At 47.6% G+C, this 21,620-nt stretch overlaps 1 protein-coding gene across 1 annotated transcript in view; it reads left to right on the top strand.

The window, feature by feature from the left end:
- Positions 1 to 21,620, top strand: part of LOC147098495 (glutamate dehydrogenase, mitochondrial) — a 110,878-nt gene that overhangs the window by 49,449 nt on the left and 39,809 nt on the right. Inside the window, exons 5-7 of the mRNA XM_085970271.1 lie at positions 4,624 to 4,718; positions 18,707 to 18,886; positions 20,378 to 20,515. Of these exons, the coding sequence (XP_085826397.1) occupies positions 4,624 to 4,718; positions 18,707 to 18,886; positions 20,378 to 20,515 (413 nt within the window). The remainder of the gene's footprint in view (positions 1 to 4,623; positions 4,719 to 18,706; positions 18,887 to 20,377; positions 20,516 to 21,620) is intronic.

The raw sequence follows: 21,620 nt of genomic DNA, 5'->3' as shown, positions 1-21,620 counted from the left end.
GGATGTTGGTGTGTGGCAGGGAGAGTAGGTCTAAAGGAACAGAGGTAGAGTGAACAAATGATTGAGTGACCCTGGAAGAATTTTACATTAATGTGTTCAGGGATGGGGGGCCTCCATGAGTACAAGAGTGGACAAGTGGAGGATAGGATATGAACCTCTGTATTTTGGACAGGTTGGAGTTTATGGAGCATAGATGAAGGTAGTTCAGCAAGGAAAGCATTGGGATAATGAAGTCCAGAGTTGATAAAAGCATAGGTACAGGTTTTAATGGCGGTGGGGCTACGGTAGGGGTGCAAACAGGCAACGTTGGAGAGGTGGAAATAAGATGACTTAGTTATTGAGTGAATATGGGATCTGAAGCTCGGCTCAAGTCATAAGGGATACCCTGGTTGCACACAGTCTTATTGAACCTGAGTGGAAGAGCAGGGAGGGGAATGGACGCGGTGTCGAGGGAGCGGGCTTTGTGGCAAGCACTGAACCATTGCTCCGGTCCTCCTGTTGGTAAGCTGAGTGAGGAGCTAAATATCTAGAGATAGAACAGTAGCCATAGTAAGATTACTGAATTATGCTTAAAGTTTCTTTCCTGTCTCTTATTTGCTGTTTATGGTAGTATTAGGAAGCAGTGTGCTTCCTCTTTTTTTATATTGTCCTCCTTCCTGCTGAAGTAAGTCCAAGTTACAGACTCTAATTGACAGCACAGTGGATTTTCTCAACCCTGCCATCCAGTAGTGATCTGCAGAATTTTGGGCAGATTGAGTGAGAAACCAGACTGTCCTAAACTTGCTTCAATTTTCACTTCTCTCTTCCTTCCAATGCCGCGCCTCCCCCGCCCCCCCCCCCCCCCAAAAAAAAAAGAATTCACTCCTGAAGGTGCCAATTCTTGCTGGGTATGGTTTTTCTGGGTGTCAGTAGCACCCTGGTAATTCATTCAAGTGGCCATTCTAAATGTTTGACCTTGGCTGGCAATTCCACTGTGGAGGCCATCGTAGCCAAGCCTGATCCTGACCCAGTGTTCCCACGTGGCTTTCTTTGTCACTTTCCTTCCCCTAACCCAGTATGCTAAGGCCCATTGTAATGATCTAGGTCCTGCTATGGCTGAAAGCAGCTAACTCTGCACAGAATAAGAGTGGACTGTGATTTACTGGGCTAGGGGAGGATTTTGTCAATGGTTTTACAGTGTGAGCTGGCTTTATGAAGGAATGCTGTTTTGACTGTTAATACACAACTGTTTTGCTTGTTGGCCTTTTTCAATGCAAGAAAAAAAATGATTTGACACCGATTTTATATTTCTGTGTCAAAGATTGTGCAGGGGCGAGGTGTTAGAACCTTCATCAGAATTGAGTAGTTGCTCCTAGTCAGTGATAGTCAAAGGGAGGGGACTCCGGTCTCCGTTACCCTTCAGCAATTTCCTTTTTTACCGAATTTGTTCCATCATTCCCTGAATGTGCTGGGTTAACTGGAGTACGATCGCACAGTGCAGGCAGCACACTCGCCCAAGTGGTCAGTCTTCAGACGTGAGTCTCCGCAGGCTACTGGACCACAGAGAGTGAGTGGTGCCTGATCCATACACTGCCTGACTTCCATTTGTGTGCTTGCCAACATGACTTGATGCATTTGGAACAGGGCCCTGGCTGACGTCGAAACAATCTGATTTTTGAAGCATTTAGCTGGCATTGTGCTTGAATTATCAATCAGTTTCCACAACTTGTTTTGGTTCTGCAGTAATGCTGCACTCCTTCCCACCATCCCCTTCCCAAAGGAGCTAAATCCTATTGATTAAACTAGTAGTGGCCCGAAGCCTTTGTAGATTGCAGTAACATTTATACAGAATGGCTAAATTAGAATTTTCCACTTCATTGCAGTAGACACCGTTACTGCTGGGTTTTGATGCAATTGGCAACCACATGTTAGTTCTTTATGTTTCAGATCCTGCTATTTCTGGGTGTGTAGTATATTTTATGCCTAATACAGTACAAGGTATAGCAATGCACTATAAAAGTGTATGGTAGCCTAGTGGTTCTGGTACTGGACTAGCAACCCAGACATCATGAGTTCAAATTCAACCATGGCCCAAGGGAAAAGAAATTAATTGGAATGGTCATGGATATCCTTCCGGGAAGGTGAACCAGCCACCCCTACCCAGTCTGGCCCACATGTCACCAGCCCACACTAAATGGTTGACTCATAAAGCCCTCGGGGCAACTGGAGATCGGCAATAAGTGCTTCCTTGATGATGTCTCAAAAACAAATGTTAAAAAAAATCATTATTCTCCCTGTGTACACACCTGTGTGGGTGTAAAGTGTATATGTACATATAAAATTATAATTTCAACTCGCTCAACTACAAACCTGCATGCTGTGAAATTAAAAGTGCTGCCTGTTTAACTTCAAGCAAGTGCAAGGAGTTGCCTGTTTTTCTATAATGTCCCCTCCTTTTCCATCTGGCCTAACCCCTTTTGTAACCAAGGAGGCGGGTGCACAGCCTGCTTCCAGGACACTGCTGGCTGCCAGGGGTCATCCAAACACGAGTCTCTCCTGCTTTGTTCTTCTTTCCCCATTCCCATTCAAGGCAGTTCAGATAGGGAAGTGAGCGTGGGGCAGAATGAGATTTATCCAGCTCTGTGGCATTGAGTTCACATAGACAGTGGCACTCCATTACTACAGGAAACTCTCGTTTAAACGGCACCTAATTATCCGGAATTCTCTCTTAACCGGCAAAATTCAGGAGTAGGTTTTGATGCTTCCGTATACTGTATAATTGCGGCTGTGTAACCGGGGATCTCGTACCTTTTGCCGTGTAACCATGGCTCCTGCACCTCTGGCTGTGTAACCGGGTCCCCTGTACCTGTGTGATCGGGGCTCCAGCACTCCTGGCTGTGTGATCAGGGCTCCAGCACTCCTGGCTGTGTGATCGGGGCTCCAGCACTCCTGGCTGTGTGATCGGGGCTCCAGCACTCCTGGCTGTGTGATCGGGGCTCCAGCACTCCTGGCTGTGTGATCGGGGCTCCAGCACTCCTGGCTGTGTGATCGGGGCTCCAGCACTCCTGGCTGTGTGATCGGGGCTCCAGCACTCCTGGCTGTGTGATCGGGGCTCCAGCACTCCTGGCTGTGTGATCGGGGCTCCAGCACTCCTGGCTGTGTGATCGGGGCTCCAGCACTCCTGGCTGTGTGATCGGGGCTCCAGCACTCCTGGCTGTGTGATCGGGGCTCCAGCACTCCTGGCTGTGTGATCGGGGCTCCAGCACTCCTGGCTGTGTGATCGGGGCTCCAGCACTCCTGGCTGTGTGATCGGGGCTCCAGCACTCCTGGCTGTGTGATTGGGGCTCCAGCACTCCTGGCTGTGTGATCGGGGCTCCAGCACTCCTCCTTCCTTATCCAGAATTTTTAATCAACCGGCACCATCCCGGTCCCGTCGGTGCCAGATACCAGAGTTTCCTGTAGTGTCAAAGTGAGTGATGTATGCAAAAATACTTTGCAAGTCATGTTTCATCATTGCACGGTTTCTGAGTAATATAGTGGAGACAGTGTGTGTAACGATTCACGCTGATCAATCACGAGAGGCCTACTTGGTGAACTGGAGCTTGCTTTCGTATCATTTCCATTCTGTTTTTGAAAAAGTTTATTTAAAAGTTGTGTAATCTTTCAAATTTATTTAATAAAAAGTCGACTATTTTGATGAGATTTGGATAGTACGGAGAGTAAGAACATTGTCCGTCCTTATTTTTCGTGATGCGAGTTGACTCCAGCCCATACTGATTGGATGGAGGTTTCTGTCTGCTAGCTGTAAAGGCTCCTATGAGAAACGAGCATTGGCAAGTTTCAGCACCATTCCAGTCAGGCATGAGTCAAGAACTGAAATTTATCTGTGATTGATTATCTCACCCTGAGAATTTTGGAGCTCTTCATGCTATCCTGGCATGTCTCCCACATATCTACCTGGGATGGCAGGAATGACGTATGAGGAGAGATTGGGTCGATTGGGCTTATACTCGCTGGAGTTTAGAAGAATGAGAGGGGATCTCATTGAAACTTATAAAATTCTAACAGGACTAGATGCAGGAAGGATGTTCCTGATGGTGAGGGAGTCCAGAACCAGGGGTCACAGTCTGAGGATAAGGGGTAAGCCATTTAGGACAGAGATGAGGAGGAATTTCTTCACCCAGAGAGTGGTGAACCTGTGGAATTCTCTACCACAGAAGGCCGTTGAGGCCAATTCATTAAATATATTCAAGAAGGAGTTGGATATATTTCTAAAGGGATCAAGGGATATGGGGAGAAGGCAGGGATAGGGTACTGAATTTGGATGATCAGCCATGATCTCATTGAATGGCAGAGCAGGCTCGAGGGGCCAAATGGCCTACTCCTGCTCCTATCTTCTATGTTTCTATCTAAGGAGTATAACAGTCGTTCGGTTTGTCCATTCAGTCAGCTGGCCTGAGGATAGCGTGGCTGTTGCAGATGGGGAGGAGAAAATAAGTTTGGGGTTGTGGGTGGTGAAGACATGGGATTGGGATGCATTAGTGTGTGACATCTGTTGTGGTTTCTAAGTTTAATGGCTTCCAGTGTATTCATGAGACAGCAAAAAAATTTGGAAGATCTAAGAGTTTTTCTTTGTCCTCCTAGGCCCTGGTATTGATGTGCCGGCCCCTGACATGAGCACAGGTGAGCGAGAGATGTCCTGGATTGCCGATACCTATGCCACTACAATGGGACACCAGGTGAGTGCATGAAGGACATTGAATGGGGAGGGGAGGAGGGTTTTCTGCGCACTACGCTTCTGAATCAATTCAGTTAGATTAAATTTGAGAAAATCTTTATTTGTACAAGACAAAAAGGTTATTTAATGACGGTGGATATGGATTTTACAATGGGCTAATTCTGACTTCCAGATTCTGATGTGAGATTCAAATCCAGCCAGGAAATTGCAGGGCATAAGGTGAGCATAGAGGAGAAAGAGGGGGAGGGGGGGGAACCATGTCAATAGAATATGGTCATCAGTTTCAGGCTGTTGGTTAAAAAGTATCTCGATTGTAACACATGTTTCAATTCACAAACTCTTCATTTCCACAATGCTTGATTAGTTTGTTACAATTACCTGGAATTAAAGGGCCTAAAATTGTTCTGATAAAACTGAAACCGGCATTGATTGGTCTATAGTGAGCAGTGTAACACACCATTTTGCCACACAAATTGAAACGGAACATTCCATTTCAATGCCACTTCTGCTTTTGCCCCATGCCGTACCTCACTCTGCACTCCATGGTGAGGTGTGAGCCTCAATTTGAGGAACACTATGCTATTAAAGTTTGGCTAATGGGCCCGTAGTTGCCAGAGTAAGATTTGTTCCCCATTTTAATTTTGGTACTATGTTTGCTTGCTTCAGTCTTGCAGAACCTCTCCAGCAGACATTGCTGTAGTGAGTGCCAATGTGCCCACTAATTTTTTTGGGGGGTGCGCGGTCCATTCAAATTTCCGTGCATGTGCGGTTTTTTCCATTTAAAAGCTGCCGCGCGAGACCTCCAGACCACACTTAACTGGAGCATTGGTCAGTGCCCCCACAGATTTTCCCTTTCGTCTCCTTCAGCACCCTTTTAATATAAGGGTCAATTTTCGACTTCCAACACATGGTAATCTGAAGGAGCAAATCAGCCGCCCGTTAAAGAACCTGCCTGAATTTCATCCCATTGCTTTCAGTCGGCCGGGTTCCATAGCGCGCGGCTTGGTCAGATTTTCGCTCGTGGTGAAGGTTGAAATTTACCCCATAATAGCTGACTCTGGGGATTTGTTAGCACTTTGTCTTTTTAACCTATGCAGTACCTCCTACTCGCTGACCCCAAATTCCTGTGATTTATTTGTCCTACTCCAATAATTGGGTTAGCAAATCAGTATTTTCCTCCCCGGTGAATATCATATTGATGTGCATGTAGGCTACTGTATGTATCGGGTACACCCCAATCTAGAGCCTTTCTGCCAGGAAAGTAATGAACTCTGATTTGGCCTGTAACCCTGAGCTTAAATTGGTTTAATTTTTTTTTTAAACTCTTAAAAACAAAATCCTTGGTTAGCCCACAGTTAAATATTGCATCCAATTTTAGGTGTCCTATTTTCAGAAAGATGTCAAGGCTGTAGAGAGGGCATTAGAGATTTACAAAGTTGATAAAAGGAGTGAGAGGCTTTAGTCATGTGGGGAGACTAGAGAAATTGGGGCTCCCTTCATTAAAACAGGGAAGGTTAAGAGGTGATCTGATGGAGGCATTTCAAAATAGTCCAGTATTTTTGATGAGATTAATAGATTTCCACTGGTCAGTAAATAGAGGTCATAAATTTTGGATTATCACCAAAGTAACAAAGGGGGAGGCCAGGAGAGTTTTTTTTTATAGAGTTGTGAAAGCAAAATCTATAATACACTTTAAAATGGAATTTGATAAATATTTGAAAAAGGAAAGTACAGGGCAGGGAATCGGATATGGGTGTTGGCTTGAGCTGACGCAATGGGCTAAATGGCTGCCTTCAGGATGATTATAAATACATTATTTTTTCAATTACCCAGTCACATTTATCCTTCAGTTGTGACTTCCCTAACTGATATTTTATTGTTGGGATAGTAGAAAATGTGTTTTTATTATGTTTAATAAATTTTGCTCGGTTCCTCTTTAGTAATCCCTTTCCCATCTCTATACTTAACCAGTTTTAACTCCTTCCACAGTTTCCCTTAAACCCTCCCTGTTATCCTGTAGGATTTGTATAGATTCTTTTTCCTGGCTTAAGTTCTTGCCTTATTTAATTTAACTTTGAAAATGTACAATTTTTCCATCAACCAAGCTATTTCTCAGCAATATACCCCACTGTATTTCTTTTACTTTGTCATCTTATTCACGTTTGCCTTCCTGAAATCCTATTTCTGTCTTGGTACTCACTGGCACTGATTGCCAGCTGACATCATCATTGCAATCACTTCTCTCCGGAAATTATTTTTCCACATTATGCATGCTTTCTCTCTTACTTGCAAGAAGCAGGTCTGGATGCAAGTTCTCTCTTGTGGGGCTCATAATTCATTGTCCCCATAAGCAGCCTTAAATCATAATTATGTTCTAATTCGGATTCGGTCACCACTTCCATTAGGCCATTCCCATTTTACACTAGGTGGGTGGAAGTTGACCATTATTGCATTATCTGTACATGTCCTCCTTCTCATGATATAAAGTGCTGCAGAACCAGTTGTTAACGATCACAAAAGCAAAATACCTTGGATACTGGAAACCTGAAATAAAAAGAGAGAATGCTGGAACTACTCAGCAGGTCAGGCTGCATCCGTGGAGAGAGAAACAGAGTTAACGTTTCAGCTCGATGATCTTTTGTCAGAATTGGAAAAGGTTAGAGGTGTAATAGTTTTTAGCCAAGTACAGAGGCAAGGGGAAGAAAGAATAAAAAGGAAGGTCTGTGATGGGATGGAAGGCAGGAGTGATTAAATGACAAAAGGGATGATGGTGCAAGGCAGAAGGGGGTGCCAATAGATCAAGCCAGATCTTGCTGTTGCCCTACTTAAATGCCTATTCCTGACATATTTCAACTTCCAAATTATCCACAGCATAATTAAGAATGCCTATTCCACCTCCGTAACATCGCCTGTCTCCACCCCTGTCTCGGCTGATCTGCTGCTGAAACCCTCATCCATGCCTTTGTTACCTCTAGACTTCACTATTCCAGCGCACTCCTGGCTGACCTCCCACATTCTACCCTACGTAAACTTTAGGTCATCCAAAACTTGGCTGCCTGTGTCCTAACTCTCGCCAAGTCCCGTTCACCCATCACCCCTGTGCTCGCTGACCTACATTGGCTCCCGATTAACCAACGCCTTGATTTCAAAATTCTCATCCTCGTTTTCAAATCCCTCCATGGCCTCGCCCCTCCCTATCTCTGTAATCTCCTCCAGCCCCACAAACCCCCGAGATATCTGCGCTCCTCTAATTCTGCCCTCTTGAGCATCCCTGATTATAATCGCTCAACCATTGGTGGCCATGCCTTCTGTTGCCGAGGCCCTAAGCTCTGGAATTCCCTGCCTAAACCTCTCCGCCTCGCGACCTCTCTTTCCTCCTTTAAGACACTCCTTAAAACCTACCTCTTTGACCAAGCTTTCTCCTTATGTGGCTCGGTGTCAAATTTTTTGTCTTTTAATACTTCTGTGAAGTGCCTTGGGATGTTTTACTACATTATAGGTGCTATATAAATACAAGTTGTTGTTGTAAACTTGCAAAGCTAGCCCTACTGTTATCTCTCCTGAACAACTTGTATATTGAATTTGCTGCATTTTTATTGGGGTGAGCCAAGTTTCTATGGTTCCTGTAGCAGCAGCTTTTTCCTCTGCTGTCTTGCTTCCAATTAGAAGTATTGTAAACAAAATGCTCAAATCAGGTAAAGGTATTTAATCGTATTCTTTACTTTTTTCAGCCTCTTTTTATATTGATGTACTATGCCTACATTTATTTGCTATTTTTGTCTTGTTTCTTCCCTTGACCTGTGTGGTAAACCACTTTATCGTTACACTATAGTTATCACTGTTGTATTGTTATCACCGTTGTATCACGATACGAGGTCGCCTCTTGTCGCGCTGTTATACCTGGGCTGACCACCTCCGACTCCGCCCATGGCTCCACCTACCTGCCCAGGTATAAAGGTAGTCGACTGGCTGGTATTCCTCCTTGTTGGACCCGATCACCCACGAGGGTGGGCTCTGTTATTTAGTCAATAAAAACCTTTAGTTACGTTCCTAACTCGTCGCCTTTTATTGGACGAATTGATAGGTATATCAATTTTATTGACTAAATTTTAAAGATGTCTACTACTGGCCAGCCAGAAGCCCTCCCAGAAGCACAGCCACACCAGCCGGCTTGGCTGCAAGCCCTCAAACCACCGTACCTGGATCTAAACCCACAGGCAGCAAACGCAGCCCTCAACTTCAAACACTGGCTGGACTGCTTCGAATCCTACCTGGAAGAATCCGGCGCCCCGCAGAGATCCAAACTAAGACTTCTGAACGCCCAAGCGAGCCCGAGAGTATACGCACTCATACAGGACACGACTATGTACGAGGCCGCTATCAACCTACTGAAACAGCAGTACCGCAGCCCGGTAAATTACATGTACACCAGGCACCTCCTAAGATCCCGCCCGCAACAGCCAGGAGACTCTGTAGCTGAATTTTTACGGGCGCTAAGAGCACTCGGCAGGAACTGTGACTTTAAAGCGGTGACGGCTGTTGAAAATACGGAAGATAATATCCGCGATGCCTTTGTGAAAGGCCTACGGTCCGACTACTCACGGCAAAGACTGCTTGAAGCTAAAGACCTCGACCTGGACAAAGCTGAAGCCCTCGCTCTCTCCCTGGAGGTGGCCCATCAGGACCAGGAGGCGTTTTCCAGGTACTGCTCACGACCCTGGGACTCGGGCCCGACCCCTACCGCAATACCCTTCGCAGCGCCGCCCCCGGGACCTACCTCAGCGTCGGCGTCCCGGACCCGACCGGGCCCGCCACCCCCGGTACCGGCTCCGACATCGGGCACCCGCGATCGGGCCGCCGGCTGCTTCTTTTGCGGCCAGGAGAAGCACCCGAGGTCGCGCTGCCCAGCCAGGAACTCTACCTGCACAACCTGCAGGAAGAAAGGCCATTTCTCTAAGGCCTGCAGGAGCGGATCTTCAGAGGCCAGCAGTGCCTCATGCGAACTGTGGGGGCGGCCATCTTCTTTCACGGCAACTGAGGCCAGTATCCCCACACGTGAGTCATGGGGGCGGCCATCTTTGATCAAGGCAACCGACCCCAATAGTGCCTCATGTGAGTTATGGGGGCAGCCATCTTCTCCGCCATTTTGTCCTACCTCGTGGGAGACGCCATTTTACCCACCACGCCCGACTGCCACCGGGCCCCCGGACCCGACGACCGCCTCGCCCGCAGACGACAACGACTCGCTTACCTACACGCTAGCCTCCGTCACTCTGGATCAAGCCCGCCCACACCACCTGTCCAAGTCGATGATGGACATCAAAGTAAACGGCCACGCCACGACCTGCCTGTTCGACAGCGGAAGCACGGAGAGCTTCATCCACCCAGACACGGTGAGCCACTACTCCCTCCCTGTCCTGCCAACGCGCAACCGAATCTCGATGGCATCGAGGTCCCACGCCACGGACATTAGCGGCTACTGTGCTGTGACCTTGTCGGTTAAGGGTACAGAGTATAAAAACTTTAAACTCCTCGTCCTCCCCCAGCTCTGCGCTGCCGTCCTACTAGGGCTGGACTTCCAATCCCACCTCCAAAGTGTAACCCTAGCATACGGTGGACCCCTCCCCCCACTCACAGTCGACAACCAGCGAAGGTTAAACCGCCCACCGCGTAACACCTGCAGCCTATCCACCCTCAAGGTGCCGCCACCTTCCCTGTTCGCTAACCTCACCCCCGACTGCAAACCCGTCGCTACCAAGAGCAGGCGGTACAGCGCTGGGGACAGAGCTTTCATTTGCTCTGAGGTGCAGCGTCTCCTGAAGGAGGGCATCATCGAGGGGAGCAACAGCCCCTGGCGTGCCCAGGTCGTGGTCGTTAAGACCGGCGATAAAAATCGCCTGGTCATCGACTACAGCCAGACCATAAACAGATACACCCAGCTGGACGCATACCCCCTTCCCCGCATATCTGACATGGTCAATCAGATTGCACAATACCGCATATTCTCGACCATCGACCTTAAGTCGGCCTACCACCAACTCCCTATCCACCCCGAGGACCGCCAGTACACCGCCTTCGAGGCGAATGGGCGCCTATACCACTTCCTTAGGGTCCCCTTCGGTGTCACCAACGGGGTCTCGGTCTTCCAAAGGGAGATGGACCGGATGGTTGACCAGAACGGACTGCAGGCCACATTCCCCTACCTAGATAACGTCACCATCTGCGGCCGCGACCGGCAGGACCACGACGTGAATCTGGAGAAATTCCTCCGTACAGCCCAACGGCTGAACCTCACCTACAATAAGGAGAAATGTGTGTTTAACACCTCGCGCCTTGCCATCCTTGGCTGTGTAGTAGAGAACGGACTCATCGGCCCCGACCCCGAAAGAATGCGCCCCCTCATGGAGCTACCCCTCCCCCACTGCCCTAAGGCACTTAAGAGAACCCTGGGGCTCTTCGCCTACTATGCCCAATGGGTGCCCAATTATGCGGACAAAGCCAGACCCCTCATGAAGTCCACATCCTTCCCCCTTACGGAGGAAGCGTGCGCAGCCTTCTCCCTCATTAAGGGAGACATTGCCATGGCCACTATGCACGCAGTGGATGAGTCCATCCCCTTCCAAGTCGAGAGCGATGCATCCGACTTCGCCCTAGCCGCCACCCTTAACCAGGAGGGGAGACCGGTGGCCTTCTTCTCAAGGACCCTACAGGGCCCTGAGATCCGACACTCGTCGGTCGAGAAGGAGGCCCAGGCGATTGTGGAGGCGGTACGACGCTGGAGGCACTACCTGGCAGGCAAACGATTTACCCTCCTTACCGACCAACGTTCGGTCGCTTTTATGTTTAATAACAAGCTGAGGGGCAAAATCAAGAATGACAAGATCTTGAGGTGGAGAATCGAGCTCTCCACCTACGATTATGATATCTTGTACCGGCCAGGTAAGCTGAACGAACCCCCCGATGCTCTGTCACGAATTACATGCGCCAGCGCGCAAAGTGATAGACTTCAGACCCTCCACAACGACCTCTGCCACCCCGGGGTCACCAGACTTTACCACTTCATTAAGGCCCGCAACCTGCCCTACTCCATCGAGGAGGTCAGGACCATAACCAGGAACTGCCAGACCTGCGCCGAGTGCAAACCGCACTTCTTTAGGCCGGACAGAGCAAGCCTGATCAAGGCCACCCGCCCCTTCGAGCGCCTGAGCATCGACTTTAAGGGGCCCCTCCCGTCCTCTGACCGTAATGTGTACTTCCTCAACATTGTTGATGAGTACTCCCGTTTCCCCTTTGCCTTCCCCTGCCCAGACATGACCAGTACCACGGTCATTAAATGCCTGAACGACCTCTTCGCCTTGTTCGGGTTCCCAAACTATATACATAGTGACCGGGGCTCCTCTTTCATGAGCGAGGAACTCCGTCAGTTCCTACTAGCGAGAGGTATTGCAGCAAGTAGGACCACCAGCTACAACCCCCAAGGGAACGGCCAGGTGGAAAGAGAGAACGCGACGGTATGGAAGGCCGTCCTCTTAGCCTTAAAGTCTAAGGGCCTCCCAACCTCCCGCTGGCAGGAAGTCCTCCCGACAGCGCTGCACTCCATCCGGTCACTACTTTGCACTGCCGTTAACGCCACCCCCCATGAACGAATGTTTGTTTTCCCCAGGAAGTCGACTACGGGAACCACTCTACCAACCTGGCTGACCTCTCCGGGGCCCGTCTTGCTGCGAAAGCACGTGAGGGCCCATAAAACAGACCCCCTGGTCGAAAGGGTGAACCTCCTGCACGCCAACCCCCAGTACGCCTACGTGGCTTACCCAGACGGGCGGGAGGACACTGTCTCCTTACGAGACCTCGCACCCTCGGGCACTCCGGAGACACCACCTTTACCCCCCCCCACCACCCCCCCCAATTCCAGCCCAGGTAGACGGCATGCCGGAACCCCATGAGCCTTCGCCGACCACGCAGACACCAGCACTAACACCGGATAATGCAGCACCGCCGCTGCGACGATCGGAGAGGCTTACGAGGCCTCCGGACAGACTGACATACCAGAACTGGTAGTACACTTCACCCCGCCGGACTCAAATCTAAACAAGGGGTGAATGTGGTAAACCACTTTATCGTTACACTATAGTTATCACTGTTGTATTGTTATCACCGTTGTATCACGATACGAGGTCGCCTCTTGTCGCGCTGTTATACCTGGGCTGACCACCTCCGACTCCGCCCATGGCTCCACCTACCTGCCCAGGTATAAAGGTAGTCGACTGGCTGGTATTCCTCCTTGTTGGACCCGATCACCCACGAGGGTGGGCTCTGTTATTTAGTCAATAAAAACCTTTAGTTACGTTCCTAACTCGTCGCCTTTTATTGGACGAATTGATAGGTATATCAACCTGCAAGTCCTACTTACCCAAAGTTAGTGATTCCCTCCCCACTCCATGATTTTGTCGATCAGCTGGTGTCTGACAATCTGGAAGCCCATCACTATACTTGATTATCCAGAACAAACTGAGAAATCCATATTGGTAGTTTACATTTTCTTGATATTGAATACACACCCTCCTAAGAATTACACATGGGGGTACTGCTGGAGTTTAAACAATTAAAACCATATACCTGTCCTGCACTTGGCATATATGCTTCCCTCTGCTTGTCCAGCTAAGGCTATCCTATCTATTAGGACATTGGCTTGCTGGAGCTAAGTGGGAAAAATCCCAGACTGTAGGTTCCATCATTGAGCCAGGCTGGGCAACGGCACCCTCGAGCAGTATGGACATGCTTGGCTCTGTGGCAGTAATTCAATACCAGAGGATCAACTTAGTTTCAGTCTCTCCTATTCACACTATTTATTAAAGCGTTAGTTAATACAATAGAGAGCCATATATCCAAGCTTGTTGATGACACAAAGCTAAGTGGTCTACAGGAAACTCTCGATTTACCGGCACCGAAATAACCGGAAATCTCTGTTAACCGGCAAAATTCAGGAGTAGGTTCAGGTAAGTTTTACTTCATATTAATGGCTGTTCCTGGATCTCTGGCTGTGTAACCGGGGTTCCTGCACCTGTTGCTAAGCAACAGGGACGCCTGGATCTTGTGGCCGGGGTTCCTGCCATGTTGCTAAGCAACAGGGAAGCCTGGATTTGTTGCTGTGTACGGAGCTCTCGTACCTTTTAATTATACCTCTCTGTAATCTGGACTTTTTGATAAACCGGCACCACGCTGGTCCCGTCGGTGCCGGATAAAAGAGTTTCCTATAGTAAGTATTGTAGACAGGAGCATAAAATTACAAAGAGACATTGATAGATGAAGTGATTGGGCAAAACTGTGGCAGATGGATTTCAACATTGGTAATTGTGAGGTCATCCATTTTGGACCAAAAAAGGATGAGTTTTTTTTAAGTGGTAAAGCTAGGAACAGTGGACATCCAGAGATTTAGGGGTCCATGTGCACCAATGGTACAAAAAATAATTTGATTGCAGTTTTTAGGATTTTGAAAGGAGTTGATAGGGTAGATAGAGGGAAACTATTTCTGCTGGTGGGGGAGTCTAGGACAAGGGGACATGACCTTAAAATCAGAGCCAGGCCATTCAGGAGAGAAGTTAGGAAAAACATTTTGCCAGTGTGGTAGAAGTGTGGAATACTCTCTCCCAAAGAACAGATTTTAGCTCAATTTATAATTCATAATTTTAAATCTGAGATCAATAGACTTTTGCTAGCCAAGGGTATTAAGGGATATGGAGCCAAGGTGGGTGGATGGAGTTGGGATACAGATCAGCTATGATCTCATTGAATGGTGGAACAGACTCGAGGGGATGAATGGCCTACTCCTGCCCCGTTAGACTTTCTCCCTCATCTGAAGTGCGAGTTGTTAACAGTGCAGCGAGGGCAACTGTGCATCTGGGACTTTGGTGAATGACTGGACCAATAGTCTTTCTCCTTTAACCAATGAGATTTAAGGATTAAGAATGAAACAGAGGAACAGAGAAGCAAATGGGGTGAATTGGAGTCAGATCAGGTACAGAGAGTAATGTAGAGGGGAAAAAAAGACAAAAGTAAAAGTAAGAAAAAAAAATTCAATTTTAAAAATCTCCGACAACAATTTGCTACCTGTAGGACTGAGATGCCACAGTTTAAATTGTTCCCTTTCTGGGCCGGAGAGGTTGAGTAACATTGTAGGAACATAAATCTCCTCATTTATAAAGGTACCTGTGCTGTTAAATAACAGCTCTAACTTTCTGCGGCAAGTTTAATGGGCAATTAATGCACAAATGCAGCAATTTCATGAAACACATGGGAAGGTTGAGGGGTGAGCTGCAATTTTTGAAAAGCTAACCGGAGCAGCCAGCGGCAAATCGTCCAGCAAATTGTGGTGATTCACAATTGAAGGGGTCTCTCTTTCTCGCCACAAGTTGCTGGACAATTTACGCATTAATAACTGCAAGCTCCATGAAATCGCACTTTAACGAGGTGCGAACAGCTGATTGAAACTGCTCGAAGACCTGGCTTTGGCTGAAATCAGTAATGGGTAAGTCCAGGGCAAGTACTTGCTGAACTGCCCAAAATAGTCATTGTAAGCACCGCCTTTATAATTGACTCCTGTTGTAATGGCAAATGTTTAGCGCTATTTTCCCGATTATAAGCAGCTGTGGATGGTTTAAGTGGTGGGGACTGTATATGTAATGACATCAAATTACCAAGAGATGGCAGGCCAGGTATGTGCTACAAATAACTCTTAAATGTGTACGCAAGTGAAATATTATTGCTTCTCAAATCTATTGTTGAGAGGCACTCTGTCTCTGGAACGCACTGCCCTGCAGAGTGGTGCGATAGAGGTGTCCACCTACAATTCTTTCTCCAATTTCCGGCACGTCATTGCGGGCAGTGGCCAAGTGGGGATCAGGCATTTGCTCTGAGGAAGCAATGGATTAATGGTTCTATGATAAAGTGGCCCTCTCGCCTTGCTTCCAAATGGCATTCTTTTGCCTCAAGCGCTGAAACGCAAGAACAGGAGAATGGATTGAATGCCAGCCCTGTCGATCGCCCACAGCCATGAAGCTGGTTAGAGGCAAATGAAGCAGCAAGTTTGCCAAGAGCACAGCTGAAAGGGAGGTGGGCCGCACATGGTGCTGGGCCCGGTTATGAATATCACCGTGTCAGCTGTGGCTTAGTGGGCAGCACTCTTCTCCGAGTCCGAAGGTTGTGGGTTCAAGTCCCACTCGAGACTTGAGCACAAAAATCTAGGCTGACCCGCCAGTGCAGTACTGAAGGAGTGCTGCATTGTCGGAGGTGCTGTCTTTCGGATGAGACGTTAAACCCGTCTGCGCGCTCAGTTGGACATAAAAGATCCCACGGCACTATTTCGACCTCTGGTGACTGTCTGTGTGGAGTTTGCACATTCTCCCCGTGTTTGCGTGGGTTTCCTCCGGGTGCTCCAGTTTCCTCCCACAGTCCAAAGATGTGCGGGTTAGGATGATTGGCTATGATAAATTGACCCTTCGTGTTAGGGGGATTAAATATGTGGGGTTATGGGGATAGGGTGGGATATGTGTTGGTGTAGGGGTTACGGGGACCGGGTGGGATATGTGTTGGTGTAGGGGTTACGGGGATCGGGTGGGATATGTGTTGGTGCAGGCTCGATGGGCCGAAATGGCCTCTATCTGCATTGTGGGATTTCTGTGATTCTGTGAAGAGCGGGGGAGTTCTCCCCAATGTCCTGGCCAATATTTATCCCTCAATCAACATCACTGAAACAGATTATCTGGTCATTATTGCATTGCTGTTTGTGGGAGCTTGCTGTGTGCAATTTGGCTGCCGTGTTTCCTACTTTTATAACAGTGACCACACTCAGTGCTTCGTTGGCTGTAAAGCGCTTTGAGACATCCAGTGGTCGTGAAAGGTACTGCAGAAATGCAAGTCTTTTTTCTACATGGCTGCTCATAGTTGCCTGTTTCAGTGATCATGCCTGTGTGTGACCAGCCAAATGTTATGCATACATGGTAATATATAAATTGACTGTTTCAGTTATAAAATGGCATGTCTGAATTTGTATGTTCACCTGTTACCTCCCCGCCGTCTAGATCTACGGGCAGGCATCCTACTTGCAGGTCTCTGTAACTGTCACTGGTGAGAGTTTTGGAGTCTGTCAGCAATAGGCAGATAACTGGTGTGACTGCACTTGGGGGCCGGGTACTGGAAGGAGTGTCCTGGCATCTGGGGTGACGGGATCTGGAGTACAGAGAAGGGACGTGGGCTGTGTCAGCTTGGAGGGGTTTTCCTGAATTATGTACGGGGAGTGGGGGTCCTGGGGAGGGGTGGATTCCAGTATCTGGCAGCAATGGGGAGATGATGGGGTCTAGCTGTACTTTGTGGTGGGTGTTGGGGGAGGGGGGGGGAGGAGGAGGGTGTGTGCAGGAGGCGGGCTGAGAATGATTCCCTCCTGTCCCTTGCTAAACCATTGCCGCCACCGTAATCTATTCCTTGCCCCGACCTGTTGCCTGCTGAAAGCCAGTCCAGTTTCCAGCATTAAATATGCTTGTACTGTATTTGCTGATTGTATACAAAAGCAGGCCAAGGGGACAGTGACAGAAACATCAGGGGATCTGATTGCATGTCTGCCACGGGCCTGAAGATCAAACAATGGGTCAGATAGGTGGTGGGCTGGAGCAGGTCAGTGTGGGTCGGGGGCAAAAATCCAATGCACTTCAACAACAACTTGTATTTATATAGCGCCTTTAACGTAGTAAAACATCCCAAGGTGCTTTCTACAGGATGGGTGAATTTTATAGATGGGTTAAATATCTTTTTACGTTAGTTACTTTTATAGACTGTATTTGTATTTTTAAAAGCTATGTGTCCTTGGCTGGCTGAGAGAGAGAGGCCCATATTCTGAGCAATTTGGTTTAATTTCTCGGTTTTTTTATTAAATTTTGCTCAGTTCGACAGGTACCGAATTCTGCTTGGTTATAGCAGGAACATAATTTGAAAAGTAACTTGATTCGGGTTATGCATTGTATTAATGGTAGATTTTGATTATATTTCTGATCATCTGAGATTTGATTTAAAAATGTGAAATCTGAGCAAATCGAAGTGTGCACCATCGTACTGTTTCTTTTTATATAAGCAACAACTGTGTGTGGCACTGAAAATTAGTTCAGTGACGTCTTCCTTTCCTCCTAGCCTCCCCATTTTTTAATCGGTCAATTCTCTCTTCTCCCTTCCCCTCCTGAAGATGCGGACTTCTTGTTTCAGTGCAGTTCCACGGGTGCCGGGTGCCTGGTGCCCTTCAATACGGTGCCCTGCAATACATAGCCCAAGCGGCTGTTCTTCTTGGGTGAACCTTATCTGCGAGTGTTAACAGGCTATTTGACCGCAAGTGAGCCTGATGCTCCCCAAATGTTCAAACTCCTGTGCTTGCAGCGGGAGTTAGTGATCAGTAGTGGGAACCCTTGCGCTTTTGTCTCCTCTACTTTCTGTAGCCAAAGGCTACTGAGGCCAACTGCAGTGCCCTAACCACTGATCAGCTGACCACACAGGTCAAACCTGGGACTTTCCTGATCTGTACATCTCAGCTACTTCTGTTATCCACTAAGCTGTTCGTGACTCGTATGAGAAGTAAGCCACCCTCCTGTTGTCCAATAACTGGAGACGTGGTGAAACAGATTGCTGTCTGAAGAAAAGCCAACTGATGTGGGAAAGGTCATCTTTTGAATCTGGAGATGGGTTACTGATGCTCTGAATTCTAGATGCCTGCATTTGGCCAAAACAGTAGGTCTCTTCGGGTGCACATGGCAAATTGAGACATTTTAGTGGTCTGAACATCAGGGTTCCTGTGTGGAGAAGGAGCAGCAATAGGAGGACTGGCCCCCTCTCTGCCAGTGTGTACACCAACTGTGAGCGGAGGGAAACATGCTGATGTGTACACGTGTGTGTATATATGTAAATATATTTACATGTATATGTATATAATGTAACTTGTTTCTGTTGCAGGATATAAATGCTCACGCCTGTGTGACTGGCAAACCTATCAGCCAGGGTGGCATCCATGGGCGTATTTCTGCTACAGGACGTGGCGTGTTCCATGGGATTGAGAACTTCATCAATGAAGCTTCCTACATGAGTGTTCTGGGAATGACCCCAGGCTTCGGAGACAAAACTTTCGCCATTCAGGTTTGTGGTAGATAGTGAACAATAAACTGGCTTTACTTTGTCTTCTGTCCTGCTCTTTCCAGTTTTGCCGGTGTCCTGAGCTGTTGGCGTTGTCCTTTCCACCCTTTATAGAGAAAGAAAAAGGCAAGCTGAAAGCTGATATTGGTGTAACTAATTTTACTCTCACTTTTTGGGGGGTTTACGTTCAATATTCTACCTGGGTTCTGTGGCACCAATCATTCCCATAACCAAACTCTCATCCCCTTTATGATCCAGACTTCACTTACCCAATATCTAGGTAAATGATGATGAGATCCAGGGTACAACACAGCGCCTTGTCATTTTACAGGAAACTTTCGCTTAACCGGAGGTTAAATGTCCAGAAAGCTCTTATCTATCGGCAAAATTCAGGAGCCGTTTCCTATAAGTTTTTTTTACTTCTCGTTGCTTTTTTTTTCCCAGTCAGGCTCTGCAAGGTCTAGCTGAAGCTGTTGCTTAGCTACAGAGATGCTTTTAAGCTGCGGCCGACTGTTTTGAAGCTGTTGCTAAGCAACAGGGTTTGTTGATTCACATGGAGCTCAAAAGCTCCGTATGTTTTAACATTAGCGCTGGTTTCTACGGCAGTTTTGATGGTACGGCACCAGCTCAGTCCCGTCAGTGCCGGATACCAGAAAGTTTCCTGTACACTGGAATACATAACGCGCTGCCACGTGATTCTCCTTATTTTCAATAAACGATCAATTTGACCGAGACTCCTGAAAAGCCAACTGATGTGGGAGAGGACATCTTTTGAATCTGGAGGTGGTTTCCTGATGCCCTGAATTCTACATGCCTGCAGTTGGGCAAAGCAGTAGGTCTCTTCGGGTTGCACATGGTAAATTGAGGCATTTTAATGATCTGAACATCTATTTGACTGAGATCTAGGACCTACTGTTTTCTCTGGAGAAAAATTCTCTTTACAAATCCATATAACGGGGCTATTTTGCTACAGCATATTATTTGCCTTGGGTATCATTGGAACCTTGTATACATTTTGGAATTGCTGTTGAATATCCTGGATAAAGGCGTCGCTGCATATAGACTGCAAGTTTGCTGGCTCGAATCCCAGCCTGTGCTGGATTAGCCAGGGCAGCCCTTGGGATATTTCAGTTGACTTTGGTGCCCTGGGCTAATGAGGGGGAAAGTTTCATCAGGGTTCCTACTCCTGTTAACTAGTGACTCCTTGCTGAAAAGTGCATGTGTGTGGACATCAGGTGAAGACAGGAGTGGGCTCAACTGTAATGTGTTCCGCAAGAAGAATATTACTTGAGTGGGTCACCAGAAGGACTACAAGTGTCCTCGGCAAAAGTCACTAGCTTTATGGGCGGAAATGGAAAAATTAGTGAGGATGAGGGAAATTTCAAGAAAAAAAAGTTGATTGAAAACTCAAAGTAGATATGTACAAAGACCTTCACAGGAAGTGTCATCACTGGCGATAAATGAACTAACTCGTGTTTCTTTTATATCCCACAGGGATTTGGTAATGTAGGCATGCACTCCATGAGGTACCTGCACCGCTATGGAGCCAAGTGTGTGGGTGTTGGTGAATTGGATGGTTCGATTTGGAATGACAACGGAATTGACCCCAAGGAGCTAGAGGATTACAAACTGGTACGTGAATGTTAAACCTCATGAGTGTGCAGCGTAGAACTTCGTTGCTCCATCATGGGCCAGAGGACTAGTAATTTTCAGCAGAGCTCTTTTTTTCCCCATTCACTGCCACTTCCACTTGACAGGTGTCTATTTATAAAATGGCAACTGGCCATTTTTCACTCAACATCTCTATTGGATGCAGTAAAGTGGTACATGAGATTTTTTTTTTTTTTTTGAGTGTCTCCACTGAATGAAAAAATAAGGCTGTTTCATTTTACTGAAAACAGTGGATGTTTGTGTACTGTACATTGTATTAGATAAATGTGAGAAATTCTTCTGGAGGTGTGTGTGTTGTGCACTCTATCAGACTCCTCCGATAATTAAGCTGTCCGTGCCCTCATACAGCAAGACCTGGACAACATCCAGGCTTGGGATGATAAGTGGCAAGTAACATTTGTGCCAGGCAATGACTATCTTCAACAAGACAGAGTCTAGCCACCTCCCCTTGACATTCAATGGCATTGCCATTGCCAAATCCCCCACCATCAACATCCTGGGGGTCACCATTGCCCAGAAACTTAACTGGACCAGCCACATAAATACTGTGGCTACAAGAGCAGGTCAGAGGCTAGGTATTCTGCGGTGAGTGACTCACCTCCTGACTCCCCAAAGCCTTTCCACTATCTACAGCGCACCAGTCAGGAGTGTGGTAGAATACTCTCCAACAACACTCAAGAAGCTCAACACCATCCAGGACAAAGCAACCTGCTTAATTGGCACCCCATTCACCACCTTAAACATTCACTCCCTCCACCACCGGCGCACCGTGGCTGCAGTGTGTACCATCTACAAGATGCACTGCAGCAACTCAGCAAGGCTTCTTCGACAGCACCTCCCAAACCTACCACCTAGAAGGACAAGGACAGCAGGCACATGGGAACGCCACCACCTCCACCTCCAAGTTTTCCCCCCTGCCCCAAGTCACACAACATCCTGACTTGGAAATATATCACCGATCCTTCATCGTCGCTGGGTCAAAATCCTGGAACTCCCTCCCTAACAGCACGGTGGGAGTACCTTCACCACACGGACTGCAGCGGCTCAAGAAGACAGCTCAGCACCA

This window comes from Somniosus microcephalus, chromosome 29, assembly GCF_052327205.1.
Source record: "Somniosus microcephalus isolate GS21.2 chromosome 29, FLI_Smic_1.0, whole genome shotgun sequence".
Lineage (NCBI taxonomy): Eukaryota > Metazoa > Chordata > Chondrichthyes > Squaliformes > Somniosidae > Somniosus > Somniosus microcephalus.
This window is presented reverse-complemented; position numbering and strand designations above follow the sequence as displayed.